The sequence below is a fragment of the Acinonyx jubatus genome, chromosome D4 (genome assembly GCF_027475565.1).
Source record: "Acinonyx jubatus isolate Ajub_Pintada_27869175 chromosome D4, VMU_Ajub_asm_v1.0, whole genome shotgun sequence".
In the NCBI taxonomy this organism is placed as follows: domain Eukaryota; kingdom Metazoa; phylum Chordata; class Mammalia; order Carnivora; family Felidae; genus Acinonyx; species Acinonyx jubatus.
Genome location: NC_069391.1, coordinates 28,148,288 through 28,170,387, shown reverse-complemented (window position 1 = coordinate 28,170,387; position 22,100 = coordinate 28,148,288). Strand labels below are relative to the sequence as shown.

Here is a 22,100-nt window from a genome sequence, read left to right as displayed (position 1 = left end):
GTGGTAACCACAAAGCAAAAATTTTTGGTAGATTCACAAAAGATAAGGAGAAGAAAATCTGAGCATACCACCAGGGAAATTCACCAATCCACAAAGGTAGACATCAAGAGAGAAAAAAAGGAACACTGAAACTACTAAACAGCCATAAAGAAATTAATAGGATAACATTAGTATATCTGTGTATTAAAAAGTACCCTAAATGTAAATGGATTGTATTTTCCAATCAAAAGGCACAGAGTGGCTGGATGGACTGAAAAACAAGACCCAACTATGCTCTATCTACAAGAGACTAATTTTCAGCTTTAGGGACACACATAGGCTTAAAGTGAAAGGATGGAAAAAGATATTCCATGCAAGGGGGTGGCTATACTTACATCAGACACAATAGACTTTAAGACAAAAACTGTCATGGGAGACAAAGAAGGTCATTATACAATGATAAAAAGTTCAACTCATCAAGCAAATATAAAAATTGTAAATATATATGCACCTGAAATCAGAGCACCTAAACATGTTATTTAAATACCAGCAGATCTGAATGGAGAAATAAACAATAACACAATACTAAGGGACTTCAATACCCCACTTTCAACAATGGATAGATCATCTAGACAGGAAATCAACAAGGATACATTGTATTTGAGACATACTTGCAATTAAAAAGACTTAACAGACATATAAGGAACATTCCATTTAAGAGCAGCAGAATACACATTCTTCTCAAGTGCATACAGAATATTCTCCGGGATAGGTGATATGAGAGGCCACAAAACAAGTCTTAGCATATTTAAGAGGACTCAAGTCACACCAAATATCTTTTATGACCACAATGATATGAAACTAGAAATCAACAAGAGGAAAGCTAGGCAATTTACACATCTGGAAACTGAACAACATACACATGAGTGATCAAAAGGTCAAAGAAAAAACTTTTTAAAAATACCTTCAGACAAATGAAAATGGAAACACCACACACCAAAATCTATGGGAAGCTAAAAAAAACAGTAATTAGAAGGAAGTTTATAGTGATAAATGCATATATTAAGAAAAAAGAAATATCTCAAATAACTTTACTTCTCAAGGAACTAGAAAAAGAAGAACAAACTCAGCCCAGAATTAGCAATAGTAAGGAAATAACAAAAATCATAGAGGAAATAAATTAGAGACCAGAAAAAATAGAATAAATGAAAAATACAATAGAAAAGACCAACTAAATCATGAAACTCCTAGAAGAAAACATAAGGGGAAAGTTCCTTGACATTGGTCTTGGCAACTATTTTTTAGACATGACACCAAAAGCACAAGCAACAAAAGCAAAAAGTCAACAAGTGGGATTACATCAAATTAAAAATCTTCTGCACAGCAAAAGAAATACTCAACAAAATGAAAAGGCAACCTATGAAATGGAGAAAATATATTTGAACTATATTAATATCCAAAATATATAAAGAAGTCATACAACTCAGTAACAAAAAAAAATCTGATTTTGAAATCGGCAGTGGAACTAAACAGACATTTTTCCAAAGAAGACATACAGGTGGCCAACAGGTACATTAAAAGATGCTCGAGCTACTGGGTGGCTCAGTTGATTAAGCGTCTGACTCTTAATACTAATCTCAGGGTTTCTGAGATTGAACCCCACAACAGGCTCTGAGCTGACAGTGCAGAGCCTGCTTGGGATTCTCCCCCTCTCTCTCTGCTCCTTCCCCACTCATACATGTGTGCATGTGTGCTCTCTCTCAAAATAAATAAGTAAACATTTATTTTAAAAAGATGCTCAGTATCATTAATCATCACGAAAATGCAAATTAAAAAAAATTTTTTTAACATTTTATTTATTTTTGAGACAGGGAGAGACAGAGCATGAACAGGGGAGGGTCAGAGAGAGAGGGAGACACAGAATCCGAAACAGGCTCCAGGCTCTGAGCTGTCAGCACAGAGCCCGACGCGAGGCTTGAACTCACAGACCGCGAGATCATGACCTGAGCCAAAGTCGGACGCTCAACCGACTGAGCCACCCAAGTGCCCCACGAAAATGCAAATTAAAATCATAGTGTGATATCCCCTTACACCTGTTAGAATGGCTACCTTCAAAAAGATAGGATAACAAGTAATGGTGTGGATATGGAGAAAAGAGAAACTTTGTGCACCATTGGTGGGAATGTAAATTGCTTCAGCTTTCAGGAAAACAATATGGAGGTTCCTTAAATAAAGAACTACTATAAGATCCAGCTTTTCTACTTCTGGAATACATCCAAGATTTAAGAAAATATATCTGCATCCCCATGCTCATTACAGCATTATTCACAAGAGCCAAGAAACAACTTAGGTGTCTATCAAACCAATAAATGGATAAAGAAAATGTGGTACATATATCAAATGGAATATTACTCAGCCATGAAAAAGTAGGAAATCTTGCCATTTGGGACAACATGGATAGACCTTGGGGGTATTATGGTAAGTGAAATATGTTAGACATAGAAATACAAATACTGTACAATATCACTTATTTGTGGAATCTAAAAAGGCCAAACGCATAAAAACAGAGAGTAGCTGCTGGTTACCAGCAGCTGTAGGGTAGAGGAATTGGAGAAATGTTGGCCAAGCGGTATACACTTGCAGTTAGAAGATTAGTAAGTTCTGGGGATCTAACGCACAGCATTGTGATCAGTTAACAAAACTGCATTATACACTTAAAAGTTGCCAAGAGACTAGATCTTAAATGTTCTCACAACACACACACGCACACACACACACGCGCGCACACACACACACACAGATAATTATGTGCTATGATGGAGGTTAGCTAACATTATGGTAGTATTCATATTATAACATAAAAGTGTATCAAGTCAACTCAGTGTACATCTTCAGCTTACACAATATTATATGTCAATTAGATATCAATAAAAATGTGAATAACACATAAAACATAGATTTCAAGCTTTTCAGGCAGAAGGGACAGAGAAAGAGGTTAGGGAAAGAGGACTCAGGTTCTTCTTTCAGGATCCTCTTTTTCTTAAGTGGTTCTCCAATGAAAAGTACTACTCCGAACAATAACTATAAATAATAAAGTGGTATAATTTCATAGTATACAAAATATAGAGCAGAATTGAGGAACTAAATGTTATGGTAAAATTGCCCATCTGCCTACAAGTATATATTCTAAGCATCCATCATGCTCAAGGTACATCTTGAGATGGTGCTGTGATATTTTCTGCCATTAAGTAGTTTTCAATCCCTTTAGGGAAACTTGTTGCATACACATATCATAGGCAATAAGTAATATCTTCTTGCTCCTCACTCAATCTTTAGAATGAAAATAATAGTGTGTGTCTCATAATATTATAATAATAATTAGATAAATGAAATACATGTAAAGTGCAGAGAAAATACCCCTCCCCTGCACTCAGTTGGCATTATCTATTATTATCTGGCAGTACATGTCAGATACCTGAACAGTATAACTTACAGGATTTAGAGTGAATTAAAGAAGAAATATGTAGTTTAAGGAGAAATTACCAATTTGAAAAAATAGGCTTATCTCAAAAAGAGTTTTCACAGAAAAACATTGAGAAAGAAAGATTAATTTCTGGGACAAAAGCTGAGTCTGAATACAAACCTTGGTTATTAAAGTCAAAGAGGAATTGTTTTTGATAAAAGGTTACTTTCTGTTCCATATGCTTCAACTCTAACTTGAATCTAGAGAGAAAATAAAGCTCAGTTTCAATTTTTTATTGACATTTAACTATCAGTTTAAATTGTTTACATTCTTTTAACCTAAATTTCCTTCCTCATTGAAGAGTGGGAATAGAACATTCTAATTCATGGTAGTATCCTGGGAAGCACATTAGATATTTGAAAATATAATACAAATGAAGATGCTTTATGCTATTTATCATGGGAAGTTTTCAGATAAGATGAGAAAAGAAAAAACAATACTTATTAAAGACTATTTTTCTGTTTTAGTCTTAAAATCTTCAAATACTGTGGTAATGTAGATGGTGAGATACAGTTCCTATTCGAGTTGCATGACAACAAGAATATACCAGTTACATGATATAATTGGATCTAACTACATTTTCCCTGGAGTATGGGAAAGTTTTTAATCCTCCTAACATGTTTACATTCCTGACATTAGTTTGTTGCAAATATTGGACCCTTCCATAGCTTGCCCCCAAAAGAATTTAAATTGCCTTGCTGAGCTAATGGCTGGTCTTTGGGAGGATGTTTCTGGAAATCAAAATGCAGAGACACACTTAGATAAGTACAAAGGTTGGCCTTAAGAATCTATGGGTCATTTTAGTTATTTTTTCTGATATTGAACTAGAAGTGGCCTGAGAGTGAGAAGATTTTATAGATTTTTTTAAACGTTTTATTTATTTTTGAGACAGAGAGAGACAGAGCATGAACGGGACAGGGACAGAGAGAGAGGGAGACACAGAATCGGAAGCAGGCTCCAGGCTCTGAGCCATCAGCCCGGAGCCCCAACGCGGGGCTCGAACTCACAGACCGCGAGATCGTGACCTGAGCTGAAGTCGGATGCTTAACGACTGAGCCACCCAGGCGCCCCGAGAATATTTTAAATAAACTCATCTATCAATTTTATCAGAGGAATAAACTACTGGTATGTCAAAACTTCAAGAAAATAATTACAGCATCCTGTTTGCTATCTAAATCTCACTAACGTCTCCTCACTTTATCCTGAAAATTGTTACATAAAATAGCATTACTTGAGGCTGTAAAGCAAAGCAGCTATTAAGGAAGAAGACTGAACTCAGATCAAGAAAGGAAGCCACTCCTCAAGCTTAGAGGTACATATATAAATGACAATATATTCCAACTTCTCTTGTAAATATTGTTTTCAAATTATTGGTAATATATCAATTTTATATGCTTTAACTGGATATATCTAATTTTTCCATCTGTCAAGCTTTCATCATTTAGTGTCATATGGCTTTCCGTTAAATTTGAGACCATTGCTGAATAATTTTCACAACAAAGCTCTTAGGTAGGAATTGGCCTCATTTAAAGAAGGAAAAAAGGAGGTTCCAAATCTAGGCACTCTAAAATAAAATTCAGTCTTCTTTTGCCTCTTCAAAAACATTTGTTCTTCCTTCCCGCCCTTTCTTCCCCACAGCAGATAGAATGAGAATGTTAGATTCCTCCATTGGGTGTTAAGACAGCATTGCAGAACAGGTGCACTGCACCAAGCCATTTGAGTATTATTATTGGACCTATAATCTGCTGAAAAAATAATTTCTCTGTCCCAAATGTGTCGAATTTCAATGCAATTATTTGACCATCTTCCATAGTTGCTATGACTACCATATTTTAAAAAATATTTTAAAATAGTTGATATATCATATCACCTGTATTTCAAAATAATGGTTGAATTCAAAATAATTAAGACAAAAAATATGATTCCTGGGGTGCCTGGGTGGCTCAGTCAGTTAAGCATCTGACTTTAGCTCAGGTCATAATCTCACAGCTGAGTTTGAGCCCTGCAAAGGGCTCTCTGCTGTCAGCACAGAGACCACTTCGGATCCTCTGTCCTCTATCTGTCCCTCCCCAGCTCACGTGTACTCTCCCTCACTCTCTCAAAAATGAATAAACATTTAAAAATGCATGTGATTCCTATATCTCACTCTGTATAAATAAATGTACACCACCTCTTCCATTAACCCTTTCTGGAAAATCCTTGGGTGAGGATCACTGTAATCAGCACCTCTTTATCCTAATGCCCCTAAGTCCCGACAGTGAACTTCGACTTGAGAATAAAGTGTGTGGGCGCAAAAATCTGCCACTGCCCTTTATCTCTGTCTTGTTTTGATTACTACTGATTTGGATTAATCTTGGCAAAAAATAATGTCCCAGAAAAAAAAAATCTGAGCATCTATTCCATCTATTCCTACACTGTGCTAAGTACTTCAATTTGTAGCAGAAATTCAGCCTGTGAATCAAATCTGTGGTTGTAATATTCTTAATGTGTCTGTCATTCTGCTTGGATTCCAAGTTTACTTAAATTATCCTCTCTCTAATTAGCACTAAAACCAATAAGATTAACATAGAACACATTTCCCTGTCTGAGATAATACAGTGTTTCTGAGAGTCTGAGCTTTACAGCCAGACAATGCTTGCTTCCTACACATAGTTAATTAGATACAGAACACTAATTAAGTCATGTACCTTCTCTCAGTATTGTTTTCCTGTTTCTAAAATGAAAAGGCAATAGCTTAGGACAATTCTTTTGAAGCTTCAAAATTATAAAATCATAAAAGAAAAAAATTAAGTTGTTTAACAAATACTGAAATATTTTTTATAAAGAACTATCCTTTAGCTTTGCGAAAAATAGATGTTATAATGATTTCATTTGCTCACCATCATGCCATCACCACCAGCCCTAGTTATATTGCCCAGCACACACAAGGCTACTGCTATTTTTGTGTTGAATGAATTAGTGAATAAGCATTTGGATATTATATTCAGCTTGCAAAGTGCTTTCACTATATCATATCATTGGATTATCTCATTAAATGTATGAAAAAACATAGAATCTGAAAAGTAGTGTAGCACTCACCTACCTAGCATGTGAATTGGGTGTCCTAAGAATGTAATTTTGAGTCTCATTCTCTTTTAATTGCAACTAATTATGACCCAAGGAAGAATCAAATGTTTTAAGTTCCTACTCTATAACATAAACTTAGCACATGTGATCAGTTAAACTCAGACAATGCTGCCCCAATATATGTGAGCATACAGTTGCTGAAAGAAGTTAGAAAATTAGCATAATGTCACAGAGTTCATAAGAGATGCGGCTAAGATTTCTTTCAGCTCATGTACATTTGACTACCATTGCTTACAGTGTCCAACATATCCTGGGGCAACTAAGGGAAAACTGAAGACAAAGCAAATATGTCCTTTTTCACCTAGTGAAATACCTTAATAAACACTTTGCTTGGAAGAGAAATTTTCTAAGGGTGGGGAATAAATCTCTTTTTTTAAAAAAAGACATGAAGAGCAGAAGGGACGGGTTCCTATGACCCCCAGGAAATCAATCTTTTGACTTATTAACTGGGATGTTTTACTTTTCCTCTGGGTATCTCTTGAAGTGCCCTTCATACTCAGAAATGGGAAAAAAAAACAACCTGGAAAACCCAGGCAGAATGAGGCAGTTGTTATTATTTTTGTTAGTTTAATAACTAAAACAATTGGTTAAGACCTGGTTGTGAAAGACCCAACAGAGCATTGGTTTCACCTCAAAGGGAGGCTAGATACACTTTAATTTTCACAGACTATTATAGGACCAAGCTAAGAACCTGGAGGAAATGGCAGGATTGTGTTTTTGCCAAGGGAAATAAAACTTTATAATACCAACTTGACCTAAAATGAACTCTTATGTTTCTAATTCGAAAAGAAGATTTATTTTGAGTCAGGTTCTCTATAAGCTGAAGGAGAGGAGACAATCAATGATTGCCTTGAAAAACAATGATTACAAACCTACAAACCACACAGGTCACAGTTCAATATTAGTAAGAAAGTACATGATCCTGAAGAATGCCTCTAATTAAACTTTTTTTCTGTGTTTTCATCCTTAACATCCCCTGGACAAAATTCCAAAGGTTCCTAATTGCCTGGAGAATATATTTTAATTCCTTAACGATACATTTAATATACCACACAAAATGGCAAATCTTCCTTCCTTTTAAAAATATTTTTCTGACTACTGTACCATGATACATTGTTTTCTTGCCTAGAAGCCCCACTGACACATTTTTGCCTCATCCTGTTACCTAAGACTCTTTCCCCTCGGCTCAACAAGGCCAAATTCAAGTGACAAGATATCCCTAGCTCTTTCTCAGATGATCTCCCCTTCTTTGAAATCTGTTTGTACTTTTTTTTGTCGTTTGAATAAAACATGTATAATGATTCAGGCTTCCCCCAAGGAAAGCTGCTGGTTTCCTACCAAGTGCTGGTTTCACTACATTGCCATACTGTGGTGGTGTGGTGTGGTGTGGTGTGGTGTGGTTTTATCAAAGTCCACATTCTGTTCTTTTCCCCCGTACACTCAAAATTGTTGGTTAGAACAGGATGAGTCTGTATCTCATTCACAGGGGTTGATTCACATTCATTCACAGGTACTATTATGAAGTAGAGTACTACACTTTACAATGAGAAATAGAGTGGTGGGGTGCCTGGATGGCTCAGTCAGTTGAGTGTCCCACTCTTGATTTTGCCTCAGGTCGTGATCCCAGTGTCGTGGAATGGAGCCTTGCGTGGGGTTGGGGGTGCTCGATGTGGAGCCTGCTTAAGATTCTCTTTCTCTCTCCCTCTGCTCCTTTTCCCAGCTAACATGTACACTCATTCTCTCTCTCAAATAATAATAATATTATAATAATAAAGAAATAGAATAGCCAATTCTTTTGGAGAGTAGCCACCTAATTCCTCTGCTTAGTCCACTTATTCCTTCTACACAGTGACCTGGATGCCCAGTTTCTCAGTATCATCAGAAGGGAAACACTGAGGGGCGCCTGGGTGACTGTCTCATGGTTCATGAGTTTGAGCCCCCACTGGGCTCCACACTGAGTAAACCAACCAACCAACCAACCAACCAACCAACCAACCAACCAATAAATAAGCTTAACAAAAAAGAAGAGCAACACTGAACCAAATCAAGGGAGTTATTGATATGAATAGCATATTTAGTGGAATCAGGCTAATACAAACTCCACATTCATTTATCTCTACATTAAGGATAACCTTTCCAACAGGACCACAAGACTTGGAACCATTTTATGCCTGACTTTTCTTTAGCTAGATTTAAAACGTTATTTTGCAAAATGTCTGATCTAACTAAACTTTAACCCATTTTTTTCTTTTAAATGCCTTATTTTTCCCCCAATCCATTGTGTGTTGTTTTTTATGGAGTCAGAAGTCAATTTTCCTTTGTTCTTACATTTATGATAGTCCATTATACTAAAACTACATTAAATTTTTTTGTCTTAATTCTTTTTTGAGACAGAAAGAGGGAAAGAGGAGGGGAGAGAGGCAGAGAGAGAGAGAGAGAGAGAGAGAGAGAGAGAGAGAATCTTAAGCAGGCTCCACACCCAGCATGGAGCCCAACATGGGGCTTGATCTCATGACCATGAGATCATAACCTGAGCCATAATCAAGTCAGATGCTTAGCTGACTGAGCCACCCAGGTGCCCCTAAAACTATATTTTTATCAGAGCTCCTTCACTAGCATATGTCCTATATTGCTCTCTATGATTTTTATGTGTTTTTGTTTCCTTTTAAACTTAGACTTTAGTTACTCATACTCCTTTGTATTTATTTTATATTCCTCCGTACATTATTTCCAGTCTTTACAAAGCCTCCTACATCTCCCATAATCACTGATTCTACTAAGCACTTATGTGTTTGATTTGTCCCTAAAAATACATGTACCTTGTAAGGTACATATTTTAAATTTCTATGTAAATTTTATTGTGTTATAAATCACAGTATTGCTTACTTTTTAAACACTTCTTCCAGGATCTATTTATGTTGCTGTATGGACGTCTAGTTAATTTGCTTCTCATTTCTGCAAAGTGCTCCATATGGCATGCTCTCATGTGGTAGAACCATTACTCTGATGATGGGCGTCCAGTTTGCCTCCAAACTCCTTTTGTCACAAACCATGCAATGCTGAGCATCCTCATGCTTGTGTCCTTATAGTCCTGGGCAAAAACATATCTGGGTCATCTTCCCAGGACTAGAATCACTGAGTCCTACCCGATTTTAATAGAACCAGAGAGTTTTCAGTATACCAGTGTACGCTCCCAACAGAATTCTACCTCCCCACATCTTGCCAACTTTTAGTATCATCTACTTTGGTAATGAACATGAACGATATCGCATGGCTGTTTTAATGAGCATTTTTCAGATTTGCGAAGCATGAGATTTCTCCATATATTCGTCAGTCACTTAGGAAATCTCTTCCATAAATGACTAATTGATGTCATTTCACCAATTTTCCATTGGTTTAAAGCTTTATCTTTTGGGTTAACAAAAGAGGTTTTTATTTTTGCGTTTTTTTCTTTTTTTCCCCTTTTTGTATATTCCATCAAGAGGGTTACTTGTCAGACAAGTTAGTAGTGTATTCAGTTAGATAGCGTAACTATCTTCTGCAGTCTGTTAACTTTATCTCTGAGGTCCTTCATTGGATTAAGTCTACCAAGTTTTGCTTCATAGTTTATGCTACTTGGATTTTGTTTTAAAAATGTTTTTCCTCCACTATAAGTTTACAAAGATTCTCTATATTGCCTTTTATTAATTTTGTAATTTCTCTTTTTCACATTTAAATTGTTAACTCTTCTGTTTTCCACTTTTACGTATGGTAACCCCAGGATCTAATTTTTATCTTTTATCCATATCTAAAGATATTTTCCTAACATGATCTACTAAGCCATCCCTTCTTGACTACTTTGGGTTGACAGTTTTATGATTTATCAAATTCCCATATACTAGTGTCTGTATCTGAGATTTCTTTTCCAACGGACTACTTAAATGTCCTTGATCCATTATCATAATATTTTTATTACTGTAGCTTTGCAGTATGTTTCAAATATGGACGCTCCCCTTATTTTTCATTGTAAAATTAACTGTGTTTTTATTCTTCCACATAAATTTTAGGATGAATACTCCCATTCCTCAAAAAATTTCAGCTACATTTTTGTATATATTTAATTGAGTGTAGAGACTAATTTGGGAGAAAATGGCAGCCTTACATTTTTATTCCATATATTAACATGCTATACTTTTTCAATTCCTTACATCTGCTATGCTCTTTATTATAATTTTCAGATCATTTCTGTAAAGGTCCTGTGCATGCTTTATTAGGTCAAAACCCAGATGTTTTATATTTTTTGTTAATCTTATTATATTTATTTTTATTATATTTGCTAATCATTCATTATAACCATAAAGAGGACTACTAATTTTTCCATTGATCTTACTTTCAGAAGTCTAATTTTTCTCATTATTTCTTATAAATTTGTTAGTATCATTTTGTTGCTACTTCTTTTTTTAATTTAATTTATTTATTTTGAGAGAGACGGCAGGGGAGGATCAGAGAGAGAGGATGAAAGTGAATCCCAAGCAGGCTCCTCACTGTCAGGGCAGAGCTGGACATGGGACTTGAACTCGCAAACTGTGAGATCATGAGCTGAGCAGAAATCAAGGATGGGATGCTTAACTGACTGAGCCACTCAGGCGCCCCTTTTTGTTGCTACTTCTGCCATTTTCTTGCCTTACTATTTTGACCAGGACTATCAAGTCCATGTAAGAGTGGGAATCTTTTATCTTATTACAGATAATGAAAATGTATAATAAACTGCCTTAATTATTAGTGACTAATTTTTATAGGTTCTTGCCATATAGTTTTCTTTCAAGATTAAGAAGTTATCCTATGTTTGTGGAACTTCAAATAGTTAATATGAAATTATGAATTGGCCTCCACCAAATTTATTTCCTGCATCTCTTGAAATAATTAATTTTAATTTTCTTTCATCTATTTATATCATGATTTACTTGTGATGTTTACCAAATGTTTAAGGAAGGAAAATCTATATATCATACAATAATAATCCCTCCTTCCATGGATTGTTATGAATAAAAGCATTTAGATATGTATCTGACATTGAGTAATCAATACATAAATTCCTATTTTATTATTATCATTTCTAATAAAACTATTAAATGCAGATTATTATTATATCTAAGTCATTACATAGGTGATCTTAAAACTATGCCCTTTGGAATCCTCTTAAATTTTTTTTCTTTAATGTTTAGTTTTGAGAGAGACAGAGAAAGAGAGAGAGACAGAGTGTGAGCGGGGGAACGGCCGAAAGAGAGGGAGACACAGAATCCGAAGCAGGCTCCAGGCTCTGAGCTGTCAGAACAGTTCAAACCCAAAACCATGAGATCATGACCTAATGAGGGGCTTGAACCCACCAACCGTGAGATCATGACATGAGCCAAAGTTGGATGCTTAACTAACTGAGCCACCCAGGTGCCCCTGGGATCCTCTTAAACCAAACTGAAGGAGGAAATGTAAATAAGGAACTAAATGAATAGTACTCTGTCTTCTCTGGCAAACCAGTATAACTTCAATCAGAGAAAATTTCTTGTTTGCTTTACATATTATGCTTCTGTATAAATTTGATTTGCTAAAAAACAATGGCTATGTATCACTGGTTTAGTTAAATGTGTACATTTTGAATGAAAGCACTATTATTACAGTTGATCCCTAAGTGATAGTCCTTGCATGAGGTGAAAATAAACAAATTAAGAGGAATCTACAATCTACATTATATTTACTCATGATAAAAATGGCTTTGTAAGCACTTTTAATTTCTCTTTCTTTAAGAATTTTTTTAAATATTTATTTTATTTTTAGGAGAGAGAGAGCAGGGGAGGGCCAGAGAGAGAGTAAGATAGAGGTTCTGGAGCAGGTTCTGTGCGGACAGCAGAAAGCCAGATGTGGGGCTTGAATTCATGAACTGCGAGATCATGACCTGAACTGAATTGAATTTGAACTTAACCGACTGAGCCACCCAGTCGCCCTCAATTTCTTTCTATTAAAGAAAATCATTTATTTAAACACATACTTCATTATCATATTAAGGTAGATACTGTAGCAATATAAAGATACGTCCATCCAATGAGACGGCTGTGCTTAAGGAGGCTATGTGCAGATAGGTAATACTACTTATTACCACCAACAGCCAAAATGAGGTCTAAAAAGGGATATGATTATATAGGACCACATTATGACTTTTAATGGCCCTTTCTTCCATGAAATAATATTAAAAGTTGTATTTTACATCTGCTTTCATATAAAGATAAATATACTAATATTATGTACTAAAGCTTAAAAACTCAGTTTAATTAGATTTTAAAAGAAATAAAAACATTTTCATAGGTTTCTAACAGTATGATAGGCCTACTATGCTTACTGGATACATTGGTCCTGCAGCCATGAGTCAAGAATTCAAATACATATACAATCCTATCAGGTATTATAAGTGGTTGAGATCAACTGAGAATAACATATTTACTGGCAACTAATATTCACCTCCAGTGACCAGCAGGTAAGGGAGATAGGAGGGTAATCTGGTGTCATGGAGAACATGCTTCAAATAAGAATGGGCAAGTTGTAATTGAGCTCCATCATGGAAATAGGTGTAATGTTTTTAAATATTATAATTTATTTGAAGACAGGCTGAAAATGTAGATTTTTTATACCATATCTTCTGCATGTAAAATATTGACCTCTAATTCAAAACTTAAAACACTGCAGAAAAGACTGTCAATCAAACTACATCTCTCTACTGCATCCAGACTATAGACACTAAATTGGTGTGCAGTCAGTATGTTAAGAGGCAGAACTAGTTGGAACAGCCATAATCTGGTTTGGGATCCAAATGTCCTATAATCCAATGTACTCTCTCTTAACCCTGAGATGATCAGGTTAGGATTCTGCTCTAGTGGCCTGAGTTTAGAGTGAGAAAGCTGCCCCAGAGTTATATTGTTATACCCAAATATAGAACTGCAGTGACACAGAATATGATTCTTAAAAGAGGTAGCTCTTGTAGATACTGTATTAACAAATTTCTATCCTATCATCCATAGAGTGCTATTGGAGAAGGGATATATGTAATATGGAAAGGACCAATGATTCCATGCTGACAGAATTTGTCCTTGTTGGGCTTTCTGCCCACCCAAAGCTCCAGACAGTTTTCTTTGCGCTAGTTTTGTGGATGTACCTGATGATCCTTCTGGGAAATGGAATCCTTATCTCAGTAATCATCTGTGATTCTCACTTGCACACCCCCATGTATTTCTTCCTCTGTAATCTTTCCTTCCTGGACATTTGTTACACAAGCTCCTCTGTCCCACTAATTCTTGACAGTTTTCTGACAGGAAGGAAAAGGGTTTCCTTCTCTGGGTGCATGGTGCAAATGTTTCTCTCCTTTGCCATGGAGGCCACAGAGTGTGTGCTTCTAGGTATGATGGCACTCGACCGCTATGTAGCCATCTGCTACTCACTGAGATACTCTGTCATCATGAGCAAAAATGCCTACCTGCCCATGGCAGCTGGATCCTGGGTCACTGGGCTTGTGGACTCAGTGGTGCAGACATCTCTCGCAATGCAGTTACCATTCTGTACTAGTAATGTCATTAACCATTTTGTCTGTGAAATTCTAGCTATCCTAAAACTGGCTTGTGCTGATATTTCAATCAATGTGATCAGCATGGCAGGGTCAAATCTGATTGTTCTGGTTATTCCACTGCTAGTAATTTCTATATCTTACATTTTTATTGTCACCACTATATTGAGGATCCCCTCCACCAAAGGAAAACGTAAGGCCTTCTCCACCTGCTCCGCCCACCTAACAGTAGTGATTATATTCTATGGAACTATCTTCTTCATGTACGCAAAGCCCAAGTCTAAAAGTTCTGTTGATGCTGATAATCAAGACATCATTGAGGCCCTCATCTCTCTCTTCTATGGAGTAATGGCCCCCATGCTCAATCCTCTCATCTATAGTCTGAGGAACAAGGATGTAAAGGCTGCAGTGAAGAATATGGTGGGTAGAAAAAACTCTGATGGAATCTGAGTACAGATTTACACTATGTGGCTCAGTATCCAAAGCTGCTGCAGACACAAAATTTGAAAAGAGAACATTACTATGTGAAAACAAATTCACCATGTGGCATTCAAAATCATCTGACAGAAATATTTTGGTGGATGTTGTTACTATTAGCTTTTTGTTTTAACTGCAGAAATAAAACATGCTTGTGGTTTTAAAAAATACTATTATGTAAATGCAAAATGTGAAAATCTCTTAGGAATCCCCAGCAAAATATAGTCACTCTTAAACATTTAGAAAATAATACAGGCAAAAGGTAGACTAAAATCACTTGACATTAATATAACACTGTGTTAACTAACTGGGATTAAAGTAAAAAATTAAAGAAAAACAATACTGAAACAGAAATATGTAATAAAGAAGTAAACATTCAGTAAAAAAAAGTGTACTAAAAATATTCTGTAACCTAAAATAAGTACACTTTTAATTAATTATGCAAAAGGAATATTAATTGGCACATGGCATATTATATATTGATTTTTAATTTATTCATTTGTTACTGTCTGTGTCCATTATATAAGCTCACTGAGAGTAAAAACTTGTTTGTTTATTACCCTGTAGCATCCCAAAGACCAGAATAGAGCCTGGCACATAACAGATGCTCAATATATATAGTTACTTATTTTAATAAATAAATGAACTGTATCTTGTTTAAGAGTAGAAATGTGTATCTGTCATATCTGACGTAACACAGGTTATTCAAAAATAAAGCTGATTCAATGTAATATTTTCTAAATAAACTGTATTGGCTTTGTTAAAATATTACCTTTTATTTTCTATGTGATGTGTATTATAATGTAGAGGAAGAGGTTTTTTTAACTAGCTACCATAACTTTTCTGGATTTGGTACATAATGAGTCTAAAGTAACTAATAGAGTCCCTTGGGAATGCATCCTAAGTTTTAACAGAATAAAATAGAGGTGATATGGTAGCACAGTTCCTCTTGGACTTTGACAAGAGACCAGGTTGCAATGAGAACTTCTTTCCTACTCTGCACTGGAACACATAGTTCCCAAGCAGTAGGAGAACTAGACAGAACTGGTAATTAACAAAAGTTTCAATAAAAAGATAAGACATAGCAAAAGGAAAGGAGTCAAGTCGCTCAATAAACTACAGAGCTATAGAGTTTTGGTGTTGAAAAGACAAAGACGGCCCAAAACTGAGATGATCTCTATTGACTGAAGAGTGCAGCCGTGTGGGGCAGTGCCAGTGTGAGTACAGAAGCCCCATTTCCATTGAAGCAATTGAGTGAGATATGTCAATAGAAGAAAGCACTCCTTTTATCTAGCCCTTTGAAGAGTCTATGGGATTTGAAATATAGAACACAAATCTAAAGTAAGACTATAACTACTTTTAAACTCTAAGAGTAAGCCCATAATATCTTCCTTTCCTGTTAATGGGTAATTAATGTTACTTCAGAAGATTAATTCATTCATAGTGCTAAATAGTGCCTGGAATATCCTAAACATCCAATAAGCATTAGTTGTTTTATTATTACTAGTGTTGAGTGAACTTTAATAGGTCAGAAAGCTTTGAGCAAGTGCAAATTTTTCATCCTTATTTTTTATGGAGGAATTTTAATGCCATTAAACCATTGTCTGTCAACTTCAAATCCACTTTTCTATGCTCTGTTTTGTGAATTAGGACTGGGTCACCGAAAACCACTTTCTCCTCTGCTAGCTAGCTTTCTTTTTTTCTTTTTACATAGGCTCCACGCTGAGCATGGAGACCAATGCAAGGATTGAACTCACAACCCTGAGATCAAGACCTGAGCTGAACTAAAGTGTCCGATGCTTAACTGACTGAGCCAACCCAGAGCCCCTGCTAGCTAGTTTCTGTTAAATTCTTGCTAAAGAGTTACTGGAGAATGGGAGACTGGCTGATGACAAGAGCCTTGAGTTTCCCTACTCTTTTCTTCCTGTCAGCATCATTCCAGATAGGGTTCAGTTTTCATTTCTTCTCTATAGCCAAGAATCAGCAGCTTACGAGTGCCACCTCCTCAGAGGTTTGAATCTGTCACTCAGCTTTTACTTTCAGTAAATGAATACTCATGAGTCAAGTGTTCAGTCTAGGTATCTTTAAGAGCAGTAAAATATGCAATTCTCTGCTTGAGAAATGTAGTGAATTAGAGCATAAATAGTGTATTTGGTCAGACTATGATTCCCATACACAAATAAATAACAGAAGGTACTGAGCAAGACATTTGTATTTCTTCTGCAGTTGCTTTCTTGTTTCTAAAATGTAGATTACTATGAAGGTCTCTTTAGTATATTCTAAAATAACATAGTAAAAGACATATACTCATATGAAAGGAGAACATTGAGTGGTTCACCAACCCTAAATACTTGTGAGAAAGGATAAACTTAGAACTTTGAGAAAAATAAAAGTATAACTTTTTTTCCCCCACTAATACATGTCTAGCACCCACCTAAGCTTTATGTCTGGCATAGTACACTATTTCTATAAACTTATTAAATTAATGCAGAAGTAAGTAAATATCAGAATGAAAAAAAAAACAATTTCAAGAGGACACATATAGTTTCCAAATTCTTTATCAAGATCATACTATTGGGTCCTCAGGATAACTCTTTAATGATCTAATATTTCTCCAACTGTACAGAAGAAAAATATTGGATCCAGAAATGTAGAAATATCTGCAGCCACAACCAGAATGTGAGAGAGAAGTCTTTGATTTGAACAACAGAATTAACAAGCCAACTACAATGGCATACACATTCTTCTAAAGCACATATAGAATATATACAAAATTTGATATTTTATTAGACCAAAAGTAAAAATCAACAAATTTCAAAGAAATTATATTGAAAAGTCTATATTCTGGAAAGACTCCAAATCTGTATCAACTAATGAATGGATAAATAAGATATATATATATATATATATATATATATATATATATATATATATATATAATGGAATACTACCCAGCCATCAGAAAGAATAAAATTTTGCCATTTGCAACAACATGGATGCAACTAGAGCGTATTATGCTAAGTGAAATAAGTCAGTCAGAAAGAAAAATATGATTTCACCCATATGTGGAATTTAAGAAACAAAATAAATGAGCAAAGGGGAAAGTAAGAGAGGCAAAACCTCTTCCACCTCGCCCACAGCAACTTCTTATTCAACACGTCTCTGGAGGCAAGGGAAACAAAAGCAAAAATGAACTACTGGGACCTCATCAAAATAAAAAGCTTCCACACAGTGAAGGAAACAATCAGCAAAACTAAAAGGCAACCGACAGAATGGGAGAAGATATTTGCAAATGACATAACAGATAAAGGGTTAGTATCCAAAATCTGTAAAGAACTTATCAAACTCAACACCCAAAAAAACAAATAATCCAGTGAAGAAATGGGCAAAAGACATGAATAGACACTTCTCCAAAGAAGACATCCAGATGGCCAACCAACACATGAAAAAATGCTCCACATCACTCATCATCAGGGAAATACAAATCAAAACCACAATCAGATACCACCTTACACCTGTCAGAATGGCTAACATTAACAACTCAGGCAACAACAGATGTTGGCAAGGATGCAGAGAAGGAGGATCTCTTTGCATTGTTGGTGGGAATGCAAGCTGGTGCAACCACTCTGGAAAAGAGTATGGAGGTTCCTCAAAAATCTAAAAATGGGACTACCCTACTACCCTGCAATTGCACTACTAGGCATTTATCCACGGATACAGGTGTGCTGTTTCGAAGGGACAAATGCACCCCCATGTTTATAGCAGCACTATCAACAATAGTCAAAGTAAGGAAAGAGCCCAAGTGTCCATTGATGGATGAATGGATAAGGAAGATGTGGTATATATATATATATATATATATATATATATATATATATACACACACACACAATGGAGTATTTCTCGGCAATCATAAAGAATGAAATCTTGCCATTTGCAACTACGTGGGTGGAACTGGAGGGTATTATGCTAAGTGAAATTAGTCAGTCAGAGAAAGATAAAAATCATATGACTTCACTCATATGAGGACTTTAAGAGACAAAACAGATGAACATAAGGGAAGGGAAACAAAAATAATATAAAAGCAGGGAGGGAGACAAAACAGAAGAGACTCATAAATATGGAGAACAAAATGAGGGTTACTGGGGGGAGGTTGTGGAGGGGGGATGGGCTAAATGGGTAAGGGGCACTAAGGAATCTACTCCTGAAATCATTGTTGCATTATATGCTAACTAATTTGGATGTAAATTTTAAAAAATAAAAAATACAATAAATAATAAAATAAAATTTATCAGATATAGAAAGAGCAGGTTTTTTGAGGGAAAGGTTTATACTTAAATTCTTATAGGAAACTTGGCTAGACAAAGAAGGAAACAAAAAGAAAAGGAAGATAAGGACATGGAACAATGTAAACAATTTTTAATGCAAAGTCAATGTGCCAGGCATTGTGCTATATATCCACAGGTTATTATTTCTTACTAAATATTCACAATAATCTTGAAAGATGTATCTTCTTGTTCTTAATTTATAGATGAAAAGACTAAGACACACAGAAGTTAAGATCATACAGATGCTAAGTGGGAAAACTAGTTTTCAACCACAGTCTTGATTATAAAGACATGTATTTTCTTATTTCCTACTAGTCATAAGGGAAATATCTTGAAGTTCAGTTGCTTCTGAATGAGGAAAATTAATTCAAAGATATTAGAGAGCAAGAAGGGTAAGATATTCTAATTGGATTTAGCCTTCGCATTTCCCCAAAGTTGTTAGCTGTATATATAGGTGAATTCAGCAGGTTATGGTGATCAAGCTTTCGATGGTTGTGCCAAAGGCAATGAATAAGAGTGGATAATATTTTGACTTTGTCTTGAGCCCAGTATTGCATCATCCTCCTTAGGAACTCAATGATCCCCATACTTACAGGTAACAGATGATATCACCAGGAACCAAGTGTATTAACCAACCAGAAAACTGCTGAAGAAACCTAAGGTCATGAGTTTTCAGTGTGATGCACTTCAGGGAAGATGAATTTTTAGGGTGTAAGAATTTTTAGTTTATCAAAAAAGGAAGAAACTAATAGACAGCATATGGAATATGCAAACTATTTAGCTTGGAATCTCACCTCCACATCTACCTTACTAATCCTTTAGCCTATGCAAGTAGTTTAACTTCTCTGAACCTCAGTATTTTTCATTTGTCTTAAAGATTAAACGTACCAGCTTATTTACCCACATTTTACAGAGCTTCTCTCACTCTAGAAAAAAGGGTCTTAGTTTGAAAAACCAAGGAGCCAGAGGAATAGGGTGAAGTTCAACTATAACCAGGAATGTGTAGTCCAAGAAAAATTACACAAATTTCCTAGGTCATATAGCTCGGAAGTGGCACAGTGGGGATTAGAGCACAGCTAAACAGACTACAAATTTCATACATTTTTCATCACTCCATCATGTATCTCAGTGTTTCTGGCTGCCAGAAGACCTTCCTATCTATCTCTTTAGAAAATACCAAAGGACACAATTTCCAGCACTATGTGACCTCTGATTATGCAAAACATGGGGGATCCAAAGAGGCCAACTGACCTAGGAAGACCTTGTTTCTGTTTTACTTGTTATCTCATAGCCTGGTAATCTCTTCCCATGGGAATATAAAACACAGTCTGATATTTACACCTGAGCAAGAAACTACATCTCAGAGGACATAATTAAAAGTTGACTGACCTACTTCTATCTTATATCAAGGTACAAATAGGTTACATAGGGATGGGATCCCATGTGTTTGCAACAGTCTAAAGTCAAGCTTGTTAAAGTAAGCTTGCAACTTTTTAACAACACTCTTCTGTCCACGGGTTTTCTGGAGGGAATCTGGGACTGTTCCTAGGAGATTCATTTCTCCTCTTTAGTTACAACTAAACAGTAAAGAAAAGAGTATATGAGATCATCATGTGGAAAATTCTAAAAGTGGATTCATCTCATCTTATTCTGTGAAGAGAAAGCAGTTCTCTTTGGACTGCCATCAAGAAATCATTAATAAAATATAAGTAAACAAGGTAAAGAATACATATTCTGATAAAAACATTGACTAGAGAGTCAGAAGTGATAAACTTCTAATAGGAAGGGGATATTAAAGCAGATGCTTTTTGTTTAGTCACATAGAATTAAGGAGATTTGCCACAGTCTTCACTTCCTCATATAGCTTTAGACCCCACTTGCTTTACTCAAGTACAATCATTGCAAAGCCATGAAGATATTTGAGTTTGTGACTCCCGAGAGACATGAAATCATATAGATAGTTCACTTTCATCCTGGTAAATTAAGGGCCCATATTATTAATGTTATTATTTTTTTAATATGAAATTTATTGTCAAATTGGTTTCCATACAACACCCAGTGCTCATCCCAACAGGTGCCCTCCTCAATACCCATCACCCACCCACGTCTCCCTCCCACCCCCCATCAACCCTCAGTTTGTTCTCAGTTTTTAAGAGAATACCATGGGGGAAGGGAAGGAAAAAAGGAAGAAAAAAAAAGGTTAGAGAGGGTGGGAGCCAAAACATAAGGGACTCTTAATGTTATGATTTTAAAATAGAATGATCTAACTTTTGAAACAAAGAGTACTTTTTCTCCAAGAGTCACATAAATCCAGGAAAACCATAGGACAGGGCACTATAATAGAGAATCTTGAAGCACCTAAAGTAGGATTCAGTAAGTATTAAGAATTTTTTCTAACTCAGAATTTATATAATCTATAATGACATTTAAATATGGCAGAAGTTAAGTGCTCAGCTTAGAACCAGTAAGATGATAAATGGCAAATAAACAAAGAATGATAAATAAAAAACCATACTAATCAGCACAACTTTGTAACAGGACTGTGCTCATCACATCAATTCAGAATCACTGAGAAACAATCATGACCACCCCCAAAGAGCAACCTATTCCCTTAGTGTTCTTTTGGGAGTTACAAAAACAAACTAGTTGTTCATCTGCAACTAGATATGTGAAATCTATTATAGAAATTTTAATATGCAGAATGCATTTTTTAAAGATTTTTAGTATGGAGAATCCAAGATTTTTAAGAGTAGCTATATGATAGATATCCGTGAGATCATCCACTGACAGAATATTTGTACTGAATATAACACAACTGTATTAATATTACATAGTACCCAACAAATAAAAGTGTATCAGCATCTGTCTCTTTGGTATCTGGTAGCCCTGGACACAGGAATCTGCAGTGAGAAGAGAATTGGCCATGCTCACCTGCCAACTCTTGTGCTCCAGTCATACCCTGCTCTCACACACTCCCACTCCACACAAAGCTCCAGAAGGAATAAAATGTGCTACCTGGCTACAATTGGAGCACTCAAATATGAACATGGGAATGACAGCCCTGACCCTTGAACGTATGAGT

At 35.7% G+C, this 22,100-nt stretch overlaps 2 protein-coding genes across 2 annotated transcripts in view; one reads left to right on the top strand and one right to left on the bottom strand.

The window, feature by feature from the left end:
* Positions 1 to 22,100, bottom strand: part of LOC106979356 (olfactory receptor 13C9) — a 470,618-nt gene that overhangs the window by 160,408 nt on the left and 288,110 nt on the right. The gene's annotated exons all lie outside the window — the stretch shown is intronic.
* LOC106979339 (olfactory receptor 13C8) lies at positions 13,452 to 14,798 on the top strand. Its single transcript, XM_015077196.3, has one exon. The coding sequence runs from the start codon at positions 13,704 to 13,706 to the stop codon at positions 14,661 to 14,663; it is 960 nt and encodes a 319-aa protein (XP_014932682.1). The 5' UTR covers positions 13,452 to 13,703; the 3' UTR covers positions 14,664 to 14,798.

Coding starts and splice junctions, on each gene's coding strand:
- LOC106979339 (XM_015077196.3), top strand. CDS start 13,704: ATGGAAAGGACCAATGATTCCATGCTGACAGAATTTGTCCTTGTTGGG.